Raw genomic sequence first — 19,426 nt, 5'->3', positions numbered from 1 at the left:
ATTTATGCATTTTATTTCTGGAAAAATTCCTCCCATGACTCATACGACAATATTTGCGTCATCTTTGGAATTTTTGGCCAGAGGCTAAAGACTACAACCAGTAGAGGGAGCTATTTCCGCATGTTTTCAACCCGCGCATGGGGGATGGGAGATCACACTCACAGCTCTGCTTGCAGCTGCAGACATTCATTTAAACAGATGCTGAGCAATGTAAGTGTTTTAACTTCTCATTAATTTATATGAAAGTTAAGCTTCCAAAGGCATGAACTGAAAACGTGCCAGACTGAACACGTGTTGTGAATGTATGTCGCGAGTGTAGTCGCGATTACCTCAGCTCTCATCATGACAGCTCATCAACTCATTTATGAGGTTAAATGTAATCTGACTCCTGCAGCGTTAGTGTTGTTATATTGAACAGACAAATTCAGTATTTAATTGTAGAGTCTGTTCTCTAACTCAGTCACAGTAATCCAGTAGCGGTGGCTTTGGGAATTTTTACCACTGTAACTAGGAAGTTGGCTTGAGAGGAGAAAACATCAGTTTTGTTGTTTTTTACTGTCAAAAAACTGCACATGCTTGTCTACTGCAGATACATTGTTAGAGATGTGAAACATAAAATAAATAAATGCAAGCTGCTCTCCAAGGTTATTTATTTAGAGATGAACAGCTATAAAAAAAATGCATCATACTATAAAATGGGTGTCTGAGGGTAATGCAAATTATAGTTAGTGCAGATAGCTATCATACCAGTTATCCAATCTCATACCAATACTGTTCTCAAGCCACATGAGCTGTACACCGACCACCTTTTCAGTTAAAAGTCAAACAGTACATGGATTTTATTTGGTCTTTAATTTATGCTGAATAGATAGCATTGTTCATGATGTTAAGAAGATGTTTGTTTATTGTCAGTGATGTTTTGATAATTGTTTTAATACCTAATAATATTTGGTTCGTAATTATTATTTGGTGGTAATTCATTAAAACTATTTAGTTTGAATTTTAAAAGCATATTAGAGCTAACAACTTTCCACAAAAGTGGCAATACTGCTTGAGAAGCTAAAGGAGAAGCATGCTGATTTTGAGAAGGTTAAACTTGTTATAATTTGGTATAAAGGTGTATTTATGTTTGAGGGATGTTCTTTAAACAGTCTTTTGGTTTAAGCTTGTAATGTGATTATGGTGAAATGATCATCATAACATATTTCTTGGCATGATTTATCAATTATTTTTATCCTTAAACTGCAAGCTTATGTTAGCTGAGGGTAAGGCTCATACATTTCCATTGTGGTACGTCTTGTCACCCAGCTTTATAATATAATAAGGTTTAATCATGTTTAGGGTTTAATCATCCGGTTGGATATACTGTGTATCAGTATTTCAGTATCATGGATAAATGAGCCCAGACAAGACCAGGAAAATGTGAAAGTGATATTGCTTTCTGCACACTTGTTTATCATGTTGCAATGCTATTGAATGAATTAATCTTAGAATGAGACTCATTCTTATAGTTAAGGCATATATTTTAATGTTAGCTATAATCCATTTATGTGAAAAATATGTTTTCCCAGAATAGTATTTACATCAAAATAAGCTAAAGATCAAAAACCTTCAACTGATTTAAAGACAAAAAACCTTTTACAGTATAATGAGTAAATATGCCAAGTACATTAGCTTTGTGTTGAATTTTACAGGCAAAACAGTGTCCCCAAACTCTTGTGTGTGTGTGCATTTAAGATTTTGGATGTATATATTTTTTTGTGGCGTTGTGAAATGTAATGTTTTGTTCATCAAGACGTTGGATGATTGTAACAAATATCAAAAATAGGCATAGTTAGCAAGCATTCTGTAACCAGTATATCCGTCCCTTGCAGTGGGGGTTGCCTTGCCTTGCTCTTCCTTTGAGTGACAGGGACAGCTAGTCTCTCTTTTTGGTCATCAACAGGTTAATGACTGTCATAAGGGTTTTCAGCATTGGATGTCATCGAATGGGGCATGAACATAACTATTTACTTGCATGAACAATGAATCCACAAACTCAATGTAGTAAAGAAACACCATAGTGAGACTAAGGCTTATCAAGCTTGCATTAACTTGAGAGAGGAGGGACCACTGAGTAACAGGTGCAAAGTTGCATAAAATGCATCGGTTTCCCATGATGCTTTGACCAATTGGGAGTGGCTTTGAAGTGATGATGCAGACTAGGCTCGAGGTATATAAACTAAAACAACTATGTTAACAGTTCTGAGCAGTTGGAGCATTCCCAGCCTTGCCTCGGGTGTAGGGATTGCAAGGGAAAAGCAAAACTACACGGTCTAGATCCTGTGTAGTTTTGTTTTTTGGGTTATAACGGGGCCCAAACGTTCTCACCTTGGATTTTCTGGAAACATTTTGGATAAGAGGATTGTTGCTGAGGCACTAGCCACCTGGGCACAGTCCCATCAAGTATAGGCAGCCTTGTGATACAAGTAAGTGGCATTTACTCTGTAGAACACAGCCCTTAAAGCGAGTCTTTCTATAAGCTACAATGATTCATGCTTGCACACCGATTTGAAGTGAAATAAAAGCGCTGTTGCTTACAATGTGCTGTTTGATTGTGGTTTTACAAGTATGATGAGATGGTGTAGTCAATCTGTGTTGCTTTTCAAGAATATCATAAAACAATTGACTCTCAAGGTTAATAAATGTTGATTTCCGAATAGCCAAGAATAGCCTGTGATAGCATTAGAGTGGTGACCTAGCCTGGCCATGATGTCTTTTTAAGGGAATCGGCAGCAGAGATATCAGTTGCACCTCCAGCTATGTGCCACATGGTGACTGTCAATCAAACAAGGGACAGATTATTTTTGGAGACTGCCATTTCTGTCATTCTGAATATCAGCCTTCATACATGATGCTGTTTAGTGTGCATTGAATTTGTATTGGCATTGGCATTTTTTGTCTATTATTATTATTACACAAATATTTTGACCTGAGATTGTGAGTCATGTTATGGACAATGTGTGTCTGCTCTTAGTTTCCTGCATAAGGCTAATGGTACAGATGGCTTAGCTACAAGTAAAATTTCTCTTTCTTTCTTTCTTTCTTTCTTTCTTTCTTTCTTTCTTTCTTTCTTTCTTTCTTTCTTTCTTTCTTTCTTTCTTTCTTTCTTTCTTTCTTTCTTTCTTTCTTTCTTTCTCATATTACGTAGTTGAGTCCATTTCCATTTGAGTGGAGTCATTTAATAAATACCATATCAAGAATAGTTTAATATAATTCAATTAAATACCTTGTTTTAATTTTATATAGGAAATCACACAGACTAAAGACAAATGTGTATGGTAAATGTCTGTACAATACACTATATAATATATTTATAGGTGAAGGTTTTCATTTAATGCACTAAATCCTCTTGGGTGTTTGATGACCAAATTTCAGAAGCTTTAATTTTTTTTTAAATTTAAAAGATTTAAACATTTCTTCATGCTTGGCTATTTTACTTAAACATTTAAAAACTATATTGATATTTTAAATGAAATTTTTATTGCAACAATAAAATGCAAACTATTTTGATATGATTTTGATTTTTTTTGATATGATGGTTTCAAAATTGCATGTCAGATGTTACAAGTAAGCCAAAGATAATTTAACCATTCGCTACACTTAAATCATATTATGCCAGTTTGCTTTAATGTGAATATGTAGTCTCGTGGATTATGACTTTTAAGTTAAGTTCGATTTTTATTCACCAGCTCACTTATCTTGCAGCTCACAATTGCTGTTTACACATTTCTAACATAGTCAATTGAGTGCTTGACCTGACACTCAACAGCTTCGCCGTTCACAGTTCTTACAAATGACAGGCTGCTGATGGCCAGGTGCCGGTGGGGGTAGGGGGTGTTAGTGATTAGTCAGTTCATTTCTTTTACAGCTAAAAATAGCCATCCTAGTTCATCATGTAAAAGACATTAATGCTATTGTATTTCTAATCGATTCATTGGGCATGAAATAATTATCTGTCTGTAATGTGGCATTCACTACTTGATTCTGGTCTTTTCTAGGGTGCCTTCCACCATGTCAACACAAGCTCCAACATTTACACAGCCGCTTCAGAGCGTTGTGGCACTTGAGGGTAGTGCTGCAACGTTCGAAGCTCAAGTTAGTGGTAAGGACAGATTTTTTTTAATATAAAATATATTAAGTTGTCATTATTAACTGGAAATATGTTGATTTTGCTATGTTAACCTAAACTTTGTTAACCCAAATTTTGAATAAATATGTTACGACTGCGGAAAATTATTTGCATCTAGTATAATATGTGTTCAAATGAACCCATTTCTGTTTTGGTATTGATGAAGGGATACTCAAGCTTTACCGATGGGGATATAGGGTTATATAAGACAAAAAGATTAGTCTATTTTAAATCAGCTTATTTAATAATGTCCTCCCATATTTTTCTATAGGTAATCCAGTTCCAGAGGTGAGCTGGTTTCGTGATGGCCAGGTTCTTACTGCTGCCGCTCTGCCCGGCGCTCAGATCTCGTTCAGCGATGGCCGCGCTGTTCTGATGATCCCTGCCGTGACAGCCGCACACAGTGGAAGATTTTCTGTGAGAGCCACCAATGGCGCTGGACAAGCCACTAGCACAGCTGAACTGCTGGTTACAGGTAAGCAATCACTTTGAAACAGCTTTGTTTTTTCTGCCAGTGACTGCAAACATAAAACTATTTTTTTTGTTTGTCTTAAAGCGGAAACTGCGCCACCAAACATAATTCAAAGACTACAGAGTATGACTGTTACACAAGGAAGCCAAGTGAGACTGGATGTTCGAGTTACAGGAATCCCTACACCTGTGGTGAAGTTCTACAGAGAGGGAGCTGAGATTCAGAGCTCTGCTGACTTTCAGATTGTTCAAGATGGAGACCTTTATAGTTTGTTGATTGCAGAGGCCTTCCCTGAAGATTCTGGAACTTATTCTGTTAGTGCTTCTAACAGCAGTGGACGTACTACATCTACAGCTGAACTTCTGGTTCAAGGTTTGATTTGATTCCTAAATTACTGTAAATCATTTTACATTTTGGAATATAGTGTAGTATACTTTGAATATTTACTTTTATTTAATTTCAGGTGAAGAGGTTGCCGTGCCTGCAAAGAAGACCAAGACTTTTGTTTCAACTTCACAGATTTCACAGACTCGCCAGGCTAGAGTGGAAAAGGTAGTTAGCATTCTGACAAAATCGCACATGAGGCTGACAGCAAAAGACAATGTTAACTCTGTGTAATGTGTCCTTTACAGAGAATGGAGGCCTCCTTTGAGTCCACAGCCATGATGGAAATGGAGATAGAGGATGGTGATTTGGCTCACAAGACACCACCTCGTGTGCCCCCAAAGCCAACTTCCAAGTCCCCAACCCCACCAACAGGGGTATCAAAGGTTGCAACTGCGCGCCATCAGTCACCCTCCCCCGTGAGGCCTGTTAAAGCCCCCATTTACACATCTCACAGGTGAAGTATATTTTTAACATCATTACTACTTAGTAGCAATACCTTTACAAATACCAAGACCTTGCAAGAGTGCCCATACTGCAGTTAACTAAACTAAGATCAGTAGTGACAACTCCTGTGTAATGGAAAGTCATTTGTTTCCTCCCCCACACTTGTGTAAGTGTAAGTGAATGTAAGTGCAAATATAAATCCATGTTCTGTTTATCTAAAGGTTTACCTAATTTTACAAAACATAAAACATCTTTCTTATATAGCATTTGTCCCTTGTTAATTATTTTTTTTAATATATATTATTTTATATATATTATTTTAGGCCTGCTTCCCCTTCAAGACTGTCTGTGTCCCCTATCAGACCAGTGAAGTCTCCAATGACTATACACAAACAAGTCACACAGGGTGCAGATGTTCTGCCTCCATGGAAGCAGGAGGGTTATGTGGGAGAGTCCAGCTATACCAGCATGACTACTGGGGCCTCATATGTTCAGACTTCCTCCACATTTGTCCACAAGGAGCAGCAATGGGAAGGTTCTTTTGCTATGCAGCAACAAGCCAGTGGAGTCGCTGTCAAAGAAGTAGGTCTATTTTTGCTACTCTGACCTCTAGTGGGTACAACATAACATTGTGTCTTTGTGATAAAATAAAATAAAAATTACTTTATTCAAAAAAATCTTACTCAAAAACATCTTCATTAAAAATAAAATATATAAAATATCATTTGAAAATGAAAATATAACAATATGTGTGTGGTCACTGACAAAAGGTATTTTGAGACTACTGTTACCTAAAGTGCAAAGGAAACCACACCATAGGCATTGTTTGGGGGTGGGTGGGTGATTGTTTTCACACCATTTGTCTGTTGTCACACCTAAAATAATCACACTTCATTTTGAATACTAGCCCAGCAAGTCTCACTAACTTGCTATTTTGAAGTGTCACTGATTTAATGTAATTTAACTGATATAATGTAATTTAACTGATATTTGATATATCAACTGGAAATACGCATGTTCATAAAGATATTATTCCATCTGGATAGATTTGTTGCATACTATTCATCCACATTTCTCAAATGACATGACTTCTTTTGTTAGAAAGATCTAGTAAATCTAATGTACATTGCCGCAATTCATATGCATTCTATGTGCACAATATTTACTGCTGCTTGCTATAAAGTGCATATGCTTTCAGTGGTTTCTTTTCTTGGTTGAGTCTCTGCCTATATAATAGATTTTATTTATAACACACTTTTCATTCCAAATAATCTCAAAGTGCAAATATGTTGTCTGGAAGCCTAATTGTTTCTAGAATTTGATCAGTTGTATTTTTAAAAAGATTTATTGATTGACAATTTATTGATCATGTTTGTTTTGAATCTCTTGAATAGAGTTAAGCATGAACAATGACAGACAAACAATGAATCGCTCAATAAATATATTACAGCACCACATTTTTTAGCCAGCAAAAAATTGAATATGAACACAAATTATATGTGCATAAATGTGGAACAGATAACTGAAAATAGTAGATAAATGTAATAGTGCATTTGACCAAACTCAGATTCATGAGACAGAGTTATTTGGTGTATAAAAACTGACTGTGATGGATGTGCACAGATGCTGAGCTCTAGAGATAGCTTGTGTCATGTGATGGTCTTATAATAGAATGATAATATAAGGGTGCCAAGAACTGGCCACTGTTTGCCTGACATGAATCTATATTACCACTATCTATTTTAGTGTACACACTAAATATTCTTTGACTTTAATGTTAGGATTCAACCTCACATTGATCGTTAAGTATATATCTCTTATGTAAAATACTTACCGGTAGTATTAATTAATTGCAATTCAGGTTGAATTGACATTTTGTTATAATAATGCAGTTTATGATAGCTGAAAAAAAAAAACACCTCTTTGCAGAGGTCATCGGACATTCTTAGCACATACAGGTTTGTTGTGTAGATTCATGTAGTTAAATCTCAAATTAATCCAGTTACAATATCACCCCTGCCTGTGCAGATCTCACCTGCTTCACTGAGACTCCTTCTCTTTTACCATTTTTTTCTCTTTTACCCATTAATCATTGATTTGAAATAATTCTCTTTGACTTTTACAGCCTGCTGATTTGTATTTGCTTTTCTATCTCAACCACTCACACTTGAAAAGGCTTGCATGAAAAAGCTGCAGAAAGATTATTAAATAATAATACATTTTATTGTTTCTTTTTGCCTTTCAGATTGTTGAGACTGCAGCAATCCCATCCCTAATAAAAGAGCAAGTGATGCCGCCAACTATTGTGGCTGTGAGTAAATGAGCACTCATGTACACATGAAAGTGTACAACACAGAGTGAATATTTAATAACATAAAATAATAATAAGGTTAAAATCTTTACTTAGATTTTAAAATTCTGTTTTTAATTTGCCCAGGGTTTGAAGAATGTGACTGTTACCGAGGGGGAGTCTGTGTCTCTGGAGTGCCAGATTTCAGGTCACCCCACCCCAGCCATTATGTGGTTCAGGGAGGATTACAGAATCGAGAACTCCATTGACTTCCAGATCACTTATGAAAACAGCTATGCCCGCTTGGTTATCCGCGAGGCCTTTGCTGAAGACAGTGGCCGCTTCACTTGCACTGCCACCAGTGAGGCTGGAACTATCAGCACTTCCTGCTTCTTGCTTGTCAAAGGTCAGATCACAAATCATGAAATAGACCACAAAATATGTTGTGGCTTGAAACAAAATGATTTGTGCAATTACATTCTACATTTTACAATTGATTTTTTGTCTTCAGTCTCAGAAGACATTGAAAGCCGGGAGGACTTCTCTACTGTTTCTGAGCACATTGAAATGTCTGCTCAGGAAAGACAGTAAGTTAATACAAACCTTTGTGGTATAAACCTATATTGGATAATATAAGAATTTGCAATCTGATTCCTTGGTGTTTTAAAAAACAGAGTTACAATTGAAGCTAAAGAAGAGACAATGTCAGAAATAAGTGCCGTTTCTGAGCATATGGAGGCTGGAGCAGGTGTTGCCCCATTCTTTGTGAAGAAACCCACAGTGCAGAAGCTTGTGGAGGGAGACAGCATAATCTTTGATTGCCAGGTCGGAGGTAGCCCCAAGCCTCATATTTACTGGAAGAAAAGTGGAATTCCACTTACTACTGGATACAGGTATGTTTTATACTGTGCATATATACACTTTCAGATGAATTAGCGGATAAACAAGTGATTTTACATGCTGGTTTCATGTCTATTGCAAATTAGTTGTCAAAATGTTTTTATGTATTGACTTCTGCTTTTGTTCAGTTTCATGTGAACTGTGATGCAAAAATAAATGAATTACTCCTTACCAGTCAAAGATCGTATACGGTCTCAGATAACTGATGTCAACATTCAATGCACGTTAAAACATAGCATTCTAACTTCATCTGGACAAACTCTGTATCATCAGACAGATTAAAGACTCCAGCTTTGGTATTTGAACACTGTTTATGATAAAACTGGGTTGCAGTGACATTAATTTCTTAATCTATTTCAGGAGTGCATTATAATCAAACCGTTATGAGCGCTATTTTGAATAGATTATCACTCTCTCATCTGCACTGGCTCATTTGTGTTCACACAGATGGCAAAGAACAGCTTTCAGTTTAGCTCTTAGTTCAGAAGTGCTCATATTTGGAGAAATATTGACATATTATCACGTTTGCAAAATATTTCGTCATACAGAATAACATTTCTATTCATTTTTCACTTAATTATTCGATCTAAAAGAGTTAAAACATGCAAATAGCTTTCTCTTGGTCTCCTCTTAATGATATGCAGCATATGAGTCATCAGGCGTTCATTTGTTCACTGAGCAATAATATGACATGCTCAACACTGCCCTACGCATGACGCGCTCCTCCTGTGTGGACACTTCCTCATTCTGTGAAGTACAAGGCTTCGGGTTGGACCGCGTTGCGCACTGAGCAACTAGCGCTCTTAACACAGGCGCGCATGCACGCATTTTGTTGTCACGGCTACATAAACATATTTCTGCACACAGGAAGACAGATGTTTTAGTAATATTTTATGTGTTTTAATCACAAACACAAACGTTCGGATCAAGTGAAAGCATCGGGCACATTGGCTACCTACATAATAAGCTGTTTTAAATTTAAAATGTTCAATGTCTTATCACACTGATGTGACCGAGGGTATCCATCCTCTAAGTGAGCACAGTTTCATCATTGGACTGTTCCGGTTTTAAACGGAATATTGGCACCCGTAATGCACTCTACATGTAACTGTTTTCACTGTCATGCTGTGACTGCGCGTGGCGTTTCTGTTGTGTTTCAGCCACAGAGCGGCAGCGTGGCGTTTTCTCTGCCTTTGCACACTAGAAGCGTGTCTGACACGGCACTGCTGCTGCTATTGATGCGGAGGGAAGCCCTATTCCTAATGTTAAACATAAATAGCCTACTGATACAGCAAAAACAACGCAGGCAGCAGCCTATTGACCACATATCTATGGTATTGATGGCAAAATAGGCTACAGAATTTTTCGTTCTGTATTTACTGTTGCAATATTTCAAAATCAAAATAATTGTCGTTTTTTATTATTACAATTAGGCCTATATCTGCATTTATGTTAACCTAGAGACTTTCAAACATGAAAATGTCATTTATTAATATGTATTCGTGTCAAAATGATATATAAACATCTTTTCCTATTCTATTTTGCCTGAAGACTCTTCCAACACGGTCGCGTGTCGCATGAAAAATAGGCGCTCTTCTATTTCTAGCATGCAAGCGTTTTCCGCGCGTCACGGAAAAAACGGACACACCACGCAGCCGAGACGCTCACGGCACGCTTGCAGTGTGTCCCTGGATTTGATTAGCCAACTTGTTGATATTTAATCGATGGGCATAGCCTGTAGGCTGAGTTGCATACATAGAAAAATTGTATATTGTGTTTCTTATTCACATCATGTGCTTTTATTTTTAATTTTTAGAAAGACTAGATAATGTTGACTACTAAATGAAATACTGTGCTGTTAATAATCCATTTAGGCAGGCATACATGTTATAATGGGTTTTAATAATGGCTGATAAAAAACAAAAGATTCATAACAAAAGAATAATGAGGGTTACGTCTCATACATTCAAAAGTGTGAAACGATCGTCGAGTGAGCACATTGTAGCATTAATTGAGCTGTTCTCCTTGCCAGACATTAGACAAAAGACTGCAAACGTGTCTTCAGGCCAACAAACTTATTTGATAAAAGCCTCTTAAAAAATATCCAGACTTGGTCTTAGAAAATGTTTCATAAAATTCATAGTTTTGGACACTTTTAAATAAAGCATGACCACACTTGTGCCTTTAATTTAGTTGTAGTTATAAGTCGTTATACTGCATTCACATAATATTTTTTATACATGAAGAAAAATATTTAAAATATTAAAAAAATATATTTTTGTTTTAGCATATATATATATATATTTAATAACTGTATGAGTAATTCTGAGTATTCAGCTGTAAACTCTAAAGTGTTGGCTTTCTAAATATGTATTGGTTATGTGTGTATTCAGAATAACGTATGAGCAGCTGTCTTTTTACTATGAGTATGTCTCAATGCTCCATTTGCCAAATCGGGGGGTGACAGACAAGGGGTTAAAAGGAAATAAACTCAAACTCATAAATCCTCTAGGTACAGAGTAGCCTACAACAAGGACACGGGAGCTTGCAAGCTTGAGATCTCCATGACATTTGCTGATGATGCAGGAGAGTATACCATCTTTGCTAGGAACCCACTTGGAGAGATCTCTGCTTCGGCCATGCTGCTTGATGAAGGTTGGTTTTTGGGGTGACTATATTATACATTTCAATAGTATTTTAGATCAAATCTTAAAAGTGTTTTTCTGCATCTTACAGAGGCTTACGAACTATATGTAAAGAAACAGGAAGAGACATACAAGACAGAAGTAACTACTATTATAGAGGAGCCAAAAGTGGCTGACATACCTTTTGTTGTTGAGACTGTATCTGAGAAAGAGCAGATCATGCAGAGGAGGATGGCTCAACAAACCCAGATGATGCAGTCCTTCATTTCAGAACAGGTATAAAAGGTTTTACACCTTTCAACCTTATTTTAAGATTATAAATCCTAAAAAAACAACTTCTGAATTTACTAAGTGTGAGTATGAACCATACCGTGATAAAGGTTACAATGATACAATGAAAGGCTTACAATTTTATATATATATATATATATATATATATATATATATATATATATATATATATATATATATATATATATATATATATATATATATATATATATAATTATTATTATTAATTAATAAATTAATTAATTTATTTTTATTTTTTGCAGGAGTTCCAAATATCTCATTTGGAGCAGAGGTTCATCCAAGAAATAGAGTTCCGCCTACTCAAGATTACCTACCAGGAGCTGGTCACTGAGGATGGGGAGCAGTTGGATATGAGTGTTTCTGAACATGATGCTATTTCTCCTGTCTTTAATACTCCAGTTAAAAGTTACAGACTCAGGGAGGGAATGAGTGCAACTTTCCATTGTAGGATGACAGGAACCCCTCTCCCTAAGGTAAGGTTAAATTCTTATGTTCACACATTCAACATTTATTCAACTAAGCTAGTATAATTTTTATAGTAAACGTGCTATAGTACAATAGCACTTTTATAGTAAAAGTGCTATTGTAGTAAAAAAAACTCCAGTGCTTGTCCTATCAAATTAAAGGACCTGAACTTACTTTTGTATTATTTGAACTATAGATAACCTGGTACAAAGATGGCAAGCGCATCATACATGGAGGTCGTTATCTGATGGAGGTTCTACAGGATGGTAGAGCCAGCCTGCGTCTTCCTACGATACTGCCAGAAGATGAGGGTGTCTACACTGCTTTGATCAATAACATAAAGGGTAATGCTGTCAGCTCTGGAAAGCTGTATGTGGAGCCAACTGGTCTAACACAAACACAGCTTCCTCAGCCAGGGGCGGTTCAGAGAATAAGGTAGGTTTTGACTTATCAATCTAAGAAAAGCACATAGTTTATATCGTCATAATAATTGACATCATATTTTAATCATAGTAGTTGATTGAGGTTTGAAAAATACTGCGTTTTTCAGGTCCACATCACCCCGCTCCACAAGTCGTTCTCCCGGTCGATCACCTGCTCGTAGACTTGATGACACAGATGAGGCCCAGCTAGAAAGACTCTACAAGCCTGTGTTTGTACAGAAGCCCTCATCCTTTAAGTGCTCTGAGGGACAGACTGCAAGATTTGATCTGAAAGTTGTTGGAAGACCCATGCCTGAAACTTACTGGTTCCACAATGGTTAGTGATCTGCATTCATAGGAGGCTTTATAATTGTGAAAATTATTTTATTACAATGCCATGACACCGTTTTTCATTACAGGACAACAAGTGGTTAATGACTACACCCACAAGATTGTGGTAAAGGAGGATGGAACTCAATCAATGATTGTGGTTCCTGCCATGCCTCAGGACTCTGGAGAGTGGACGGTTGTTGCTCAAAACAGAGCTGGAAAAACAACCGTATCTATGACTCTCACTGTGGAAGGTATGACATTATATAAACAAATAATTAATTTACAGAATAACTTTTTGTATGACAGTTACTCCAGGCCAACTGCATTAAATATATTAAATGGAATTTAATTTGTAATTTGGTTTACATTTGTCATTTTCAGCCAAGGAAAACTTGGTGAGACCACAGTTTGTTGAGAAGCTAAGAAACATCAGCGTTAAAGAGGGTACCTTGGTTGAGCTAGCTGTTAAAGCTATTGGCAACCCCCTTCCTGACATTGTTTGGCTGAAGAACAGTGACATAATCTCCCCACACAAACACCCACATATTAGGTAAGTCATTAAAATATAGCATACTGGTCTAAGCAAATTAAAGTAAATTATTATAATGTTGCTCCCTGTGATTGCATAGCCTGTATTTTTTTTAAAAGACACACACACACACACACACACACACACACACACACACACACACACACACACACACACACACACACACACACACACACACACACACATATATAATGTACATCCAGCCAGTTGTTATCGCAGAATAAACCCCGACAAAGTGATCGGGACCCCGTCGTGAAGCGGAGGCTAATTACATGGCTACTTGTCTCAAGTAAATTAGACACAAACTATTGTCTTGAGTTTAAATATTTTATTGGCTATTATGCAAAGCTTCCGTAAAGAAAAACAGTTCCAAACTGTTTTAAGCCTTTATCTATTGCTGAAGATTTGTTTTTACCATAGGCTATAGGTTGAAAATTAATGCTGAAAGGGTTCCTACACCCAAAAATGTAGGAAAACTAAGCCAATGATTTTCTCACACTCAAGTCATCATAGGTGCATATGGCATTCTTCTTTCAGATGAATACAATCTGAGTTATGTTTAACAAGTCCTGACTAACGTTAATCCAAGCAGTAGTTGTAGCTGTTTGTGAAGTCCATAAAAATGCAGCTGTCCATCAAATAACATGCTTCACACGGCTCCGATGGGTTAATAGAGGCCTTCTGATTTGAATCGATGCATTTGTGTAAGAAAAATATGCATATTTTAAACTTTCTAAAGTAAACCCTTGAAGTCTTCCATTGTAACCCATGACGGTTAAAGGGATACTTCACCGTTTATTTACACCGTGCTATTCCGCCATACTTTATAGTTCTCCTTTTTAACCCGCTTAGAAAAGCACCACGTTTTATTTTGTCACCATACTAGGTCGTTCAACTATTCGTGTAACTGTATTTAAATAGGGAAAACGTTATATAGCAATAGGGAAAAGTTAACAGAATGTATTTGTTTATTAGGATTGAGGGTGGTAAAGGAGAAGCTCATTTCAAGATTCCATCAAGCACAGGATCTGACAGCGCATGGTACACTGCTACAGCTATCAACAAAGCTGGCAGAGATACCACACGTTGCAGAGTTAATATTGAGGTTGATGCAGTTCAGCCTCAGCCTGAGAAAAAGCTAGTAATTCCTAAGGGAACCTACAAGGCCAAAGAAATTGCTGCACCAGAGTTAGAACCACTGCATCTTCGCTATGGTCAGGAACAATGGGAAGACGGTGACCTCTATGATAAGGAGAAGCAACAGAAGCCTCACTTCAAAAAGAAGCTTACCTCAGTCAGGCTGAAGCGATTTGGACCTGCACACTTTGAATGCAGACTGACCCCCATTGGTGACCCGACCATGAATGTTGAATGGCTCCATGACGGCAAGCCATTGGCAGCTGCTAACAGACTACGCATGGTCAATGAGTTTGGCTATTGCAGTCTTGACTTTGAAGCTGCTTATTCCAGAGATAGTGGTGTCATTACATGCAGAGCCACCAACAAATTTGGAGTTGACCAGACATCTGCTACACTAATTGTTAAAGATGAGAAAAGCCTGGTTGAGGAAACACAGTTGCCAGAGGGAAGGCGAGGTCAAAGAATAGATGAAATGGAGCGTATTGCTCATGAGGGTGGCCCCTCTGGAGTTACTGGAGATGATAACCTTGAGAAGACTAAGCCAGAGATTGTGCTACTTCCAGAGCCAGTAAGAGTTATGGAGGGAGAATCAGCCAAATTCCGCTGTAGGGTGACAGGCTACCCTACCCCAAAAGTCAACTGGTACCTCAATGGACTGCTCATCCGCAAGAGTAAAAGATTTAGACTTCAGTTTGATGGTATTCACTATTTGGAAATCGTAGACACCAAGTCATATGATTCAGGAGATGTCAAAGTTGTGGCTGAAAACCCTGAAGGTGTTACAGAGCATCTTGTGAAATTTGAGATTCAGCAAAAGGAGGACTTTAGGTCAATCCTGCGCCGTTCTACTGAGATCAAAGCTCCTGCCCCTGCACCATCTCAAGAGCATGGTAGAGTCTCATTTGAGGTTGTCAAAACCGAGAAACCATCTGTAACCTCCAAAGAATCTAAGGAGGTGGTTAAGCTAAGAAAAACAGAGAGAGTGATCCATGAGAAATTAACAGAAGAAACAGATGAACTGAGAAGCAAATTCAAGCGTAGAACCCAGGAAGGCTACTATGAAGCAATAACTGCTGTAGATCTGAAGTCCCGCAAAAAGGATGAATCTTATGAGGGTATGCTGAAGAAGAGGAAAGAAGAACTTCTTCATCATGCCAAAGAACTAGGTCCTGATGCTGAGAAGAAAAATGAAGAGGAGGGTAAACTTACCATTCCCAAAGTAAAACCAGAGAAAATTGTGCTCTCTCCAAGCATGGAGGCTCCAAAGATCATTGAACGGATCCAGAGCCAGACAGTTTCCCTGGGAGATGAAGTACACTTCAGATGCAGAGTCACCGGTAAACCAGATCCAGAATGTCAGTGGTTCAAGAATGGTATCTTATTAGAGAAGTCAGATCGGGTTTACTGGTATTGGCCAGAAGACCATGTCTGTGAATTAGTGATAAAAAATGTCTTGGCTGAGGACTCGGCAAGTGTAATGATCAAAGCCATGAACATTGCTGGAGAGACCTCAAGTCATGCCTTCCTGCTGGTTCAAGGTAAAACTGTTTTCCTACTTGTTGCTGTTTGCATATCATCAGTACCATGAAAGGTAAAAGTAATTTTGAGTTATTGGTCTTTCACTTTTCTTTCAGGCAAACAAGTTGTTTCGTTTACACAACTTCTAGAAGATCAGAATGCTAAAGAGAAGGACACCATGGTGACCTTTGAATGTGAGACAAATGAGCCATTTGTTAAGGTCAAGTGGATGAAGAACAATGCAGAAATTTTCTCAGGTGACAAATACAGAATGCACTCTGACAGAAAAGTCCACTTCCTGTCAGTGCTGATGATTTCTATGAAGGACGAAGCAGAGTACAGTTGTGTGGTTGTTGACGATGACCACATAAGAAGCAGTGCCTCACTTTATGTGGAAGGTTAGTACAACACTTATAACAGTTTTATCTTCTCATCCAACAGTGTTTAATAGTTTTGAGCATTTAATTATTTAGTCAAATGTATAATTTGATGTCTTATACAGGTGCACCACTTGAAATGGTAAAGAACCTTGAGAATACAGAAGTTCCTGAGACATACTCTGGAGAGTTTGAGTGCGTTTTGTCCCGTGAGGACGCTGAAGGCATCTGGTATTTTGAGAACAAAGAAATCACTCCTAGCCTCAAATATGTTGTGTCAGCACGTCGTGGTCGTCATAGTCTTTCTGTGAAAGATGTTAAGAAGGAGGACCAAGGAAAATACACTTTCAAAGTGGGAGATCTTAAGACAAGTGCCTCCCTTAAGATGAAAGGTGAGTATGAGGAAACTAGGATTGAAGTATTTATAACTGCTTTTTATAAGCTGTGGCCTTTTCTATTTAAACTCATTTTAGATGTCTGTTATAATTATTTAATTTAAATATTATTTTAATATTTCTGTTTCACTCTAGTGCGCCCTGTTACTCTGATGCAAGGTCTTTCTGACCTGACAATCTGTGAGGGTGATATCGCCCAACTTGAGGTGCGATTCTCTCAGGAGAATGTTGAGGGCTCATGGTTGAAGAATGGTCAAGCCATCTCTGCTTCCAATAAGATTCACATGGTCATTGACAAAGTCACCCATAAGCTTCTCATTGAGGATGCCAGTAAGGATGATGCAGGAATGTATTCTTTTGTTGTTCCTGCTCAGGACATTTCTACAAAGGGAAAGCTAACGGTTCAAAGTAAGTCACCAAATTAATGCTCAATGGGTTTCATTAGGGAAGAGAGTGTTTTATTAATAATTTTGTTTCTTAACCAGCTATCGGGTTCTTGGCACCATTAAAAGATGTTTCCACAGTAGAAGGCACTAAAGCTGTCCTTGAGGCTAAAATCTCTGCTCCTGATATAACTTCAGTAAAATGGTTTCAAAATGACAAGCTGGTGACAGCAAGTGATAGAGTCCAGATGGTTGTCAAAGGAACAAAACAGAGACTGGCCATTAACAGGACCTACGCATCAGATGAAGGACAATATAAACTGATTGCTGGCAAAGTAGACTCAACCTGTAAACTTTCTGTCCAGCGTGAGTGTCACTCAAAATTGTTCCATTATATATTTATTTCCTGTTTATTGCTGATTAGCTGATAATTATGGCATTGTTCATTGTGTTTTATAGCTGTATCTATTGTTAAGCACATGGAGGACTGCGTTTGCACTGAGACCCAAAATGTCACATTTAAAGTGGAGGTATCTCATCCAGGCATTGATGCTCTCTGGACTTTCAAGGGTCAACCTTTAAAAGCAGGTCCAAAGTACAAAATTGAGGGCAAAGGTACACACTATAGCCTCACTGTTTTGAATGCCATGAAGGATGAGGAAGGAGAGTACATGTTTATGGCTGGTGAAAAGGAATCTAAAGCAAGGCTTATTGTATCAGGTATGTAGACATTCAAATTGCTTAAAAATATCAAAGTACATACTGTTTTGCCATGCAAAATGTGGGAATCATGTCTTGTGTATGAGTGTTGCCATAATTTTTTATCTCTCCACTAGGTGGTGCTATAAACAGGCCACTCCATGATGTGACTGTAGCAGAATCCCAAACTGCTGAGCTGGAGTGTGAAGTTGCTAATCCTACTACAGAAGGCAAATGGCTCAAAGATGGTCACCCTATTGACTTCAGCGATAATATCATAAGTGAAAATAATGGTGCTGTTAGACGCCTTGTCATCGTCATCACCAGGCCGCAGGATGTTGGAGAGTACACCTACCAGGTGGCAAACTCCAAGACATCTGGCAATTTGAAGGTTGAAGGTAAATTGTGTGTCGCTAGATTAGTCTACTGTAAATTTTGTTTTCCTATCCGTTAGAAGTTATTTATGTGTAATTTCTTACTTTTTATCTAAGCTGTTAAAATTAAGAAGACAATGAAGAACCAAACTGTTACTGAGACCCAGGAGGCAGTGTTCAGTCTTGAACTCACCCATTTAGATGTAAAAGGGTCCCAGTGGATTAAGAATGGTGTTGAGATTCAGCCAAGTGATAAATTTGACATAACAGTCAATGGCATGGTTCACACCCTGAAGATCAAGAACTGCAACACTCAAGATGAATCAGTCTATGGATTCAAACTCGGAAAACTCTCTGCTAATGCCAGACTAAATGTTGAAAGTATGTCTTTATGTTTTTAATTATCTGTCAAGTATAAAATCATTTAAATGTCTGCTGTTATTAGATGAATTGAAATACCTTTCAATCTCTTTTATAGCTATTAAAATTGTGAAAAAACCAAAGGATGTGACATCCCTGCTGGGGGCAACTGCATCATTCGAGCTGAGTTTGTCCCATGATGACATTCCAGTGAAATGGATGTTCAATAATCAGGAGCTCAAGCCAAGTTCAAATATTAAAATACTGTCTGAGCGGAAAGCCCACAAACTTGTCATTCAGAGTGTTGAAGGTGAATTGGCAGGTGAATACATTGCTGTGGTCGGGCATCTGCACTCCAGTGCTCATCTTCATGTTGAATGTAAGTATTTTAAGATTTTCCCCTCCCAATAGTGTTCACCTTTAATGCCTAAATTTGACATTCTAAATATTTTTTAACTTTCTTGTATGTTTTCAGATTTGAAAGTCACAAAACCTCTGAAGAACATTGAGGTTCCAGAGACCCATGTGGCCACCTTTGAGTGTGAAGTTTCACATTTCAATGTTCCATCCACCTGGCTGAAAAATGGAGTTGAGATTGAGATGAGTGAGAAGTTTGGAATTGTGGTGCAGGGCAAACTGCATCAGCTGAAAGTCATGAATGCCAGCCAGGAGGACATTTCAGAATACACATTTGTGTGTGGTAATGACAAAGTCTCTGCTACCCTGACTGTAAAACGTGAGTAATTTGTATGCTGTCTGTAAACTTAAAAGAAATATAAAGTTACTATA

The 19,426-nt window shown here is 37.7% G+C and overlaps 1 protein-coding gene across 2 annotated transcripts in view; it reads left to right on the top strand.

Moving 5' to 3' along the window:
* The first annotated feature begins 2,261 nt into the window (after positions 1-2,261).
* The window catches only part of ttn.1 (titin, tandem duplicate 1), a 146,412-nt gene continuing 129,247 nt past the window's right edge, over positions 2,262-19,426 (top strand). For both annotated transcript variants that reach the window (XM_067444381.1, XM_067444382.1), the window contains exons 1-28: positions 2,262-2,468; positions 4,041-4,144; positions 4,443-4,646; positions 4,728-5,015; positions 5,107-5,195; positions 5,276-5,484; positions 5,798-6,056; positions 7,720-7,785; positions 7,912-8,170; positions 8,276-8,351; positions 8,439-8,657; positions 11,177-11,319; positions 11,401-11,585; positions 11,864-12,094; positions 12,283-12,521; positions 12,637-12,845; positions 12,928-13,092; positions 13,223-13,391; positions 14,367-16,069; positions 16,166-16,447; positions 16,552-16,818; positions 16,957-17,229; positions 17,307-17,570; positions 17,664-17,924; positions 18,041-18,301; positions 18,395-18,658; positions 18,756-19,016; positions 19,113-19,373. In XM_067444381.1, the coding sequence (XP_067300482.1) occupies positions 4,054-4,144; positions 4,443-4,646; positions 4,728-5,015; positions 5,107-5,195; positions 5,276-5,484; positions 5,798-6,056; positions 7,720-7,785; positions 7,912-8,170; positions 8,276-8,351; positions 8,439-8,657; positions 11,177-11,319; positions 11,401-11,585; positions 11,864-12,094; positions 12,283-12,521; positions 12,637-12,845; positions 12,928-13,092; positions 13,223-13,391; positions 14,367-16,069; positions 16,166-16,447; positions 16,552-16,818; positions 16,957-17,229; positions 17,307-17,570; positions 17,664-17,924; positions 18,041-18,301; positions 18,395-18,658; positions 18,756-19,016; positions 19,113-19,373 (7,198 nt within the window). In that variant the 5' untranslated portion in view covers positions 2,262-2,468; positions 4,041-4,053. The remainder of the gene's footprint in view (positions 2,469-4,040; positions 4,145-4,442; positions 4,647-4,727; positions 5,016-5,106; positions 5,196-5,275; positions 5,485-5,797; positions 6,057-7,719; positions 7,786-7,911; positions 8,171-8,275; positions 8,352-8,438; positions 8,658-11,176; positions 11,320-11,400; positions 11,586-11,863; positions 12,095-12,282; positions 12,522-12,636; positions 12,846-12,927; positions 13,093-13,222; positions 13,392-14,366; positions 16,070-16,165; positions 16,448-16,551; positions 16,819-16,956; positions 17,230-17,306; positions 17,571-17,663; positions 17,925-18,040; positions 18,302-18,394; positions 18,659-18,755; positions 19,017-19,112; positions 19,374-19,426) is intronic.

Source organism: Pseudorasbora parva, chromosome 5, assembly GCF_024679245.1.
Source record: "Pseudorasbora parva isolate DD20220531a chromosome 5, ASM2467924v1, whole genome shotgun sequence".
Taxonomy (NCBI): domain Eukaryota; kingdom Metazoa; phylum Chordata; class Actinopteri; order Cypriniformes; family Gobionidae; genus Pseudorasbora; species Pseudorasbora parva.
Note: the sequence above shows the minus strand (reverse complement) of the source record. Positions and strands in the feature narration are given on the sequence as shown.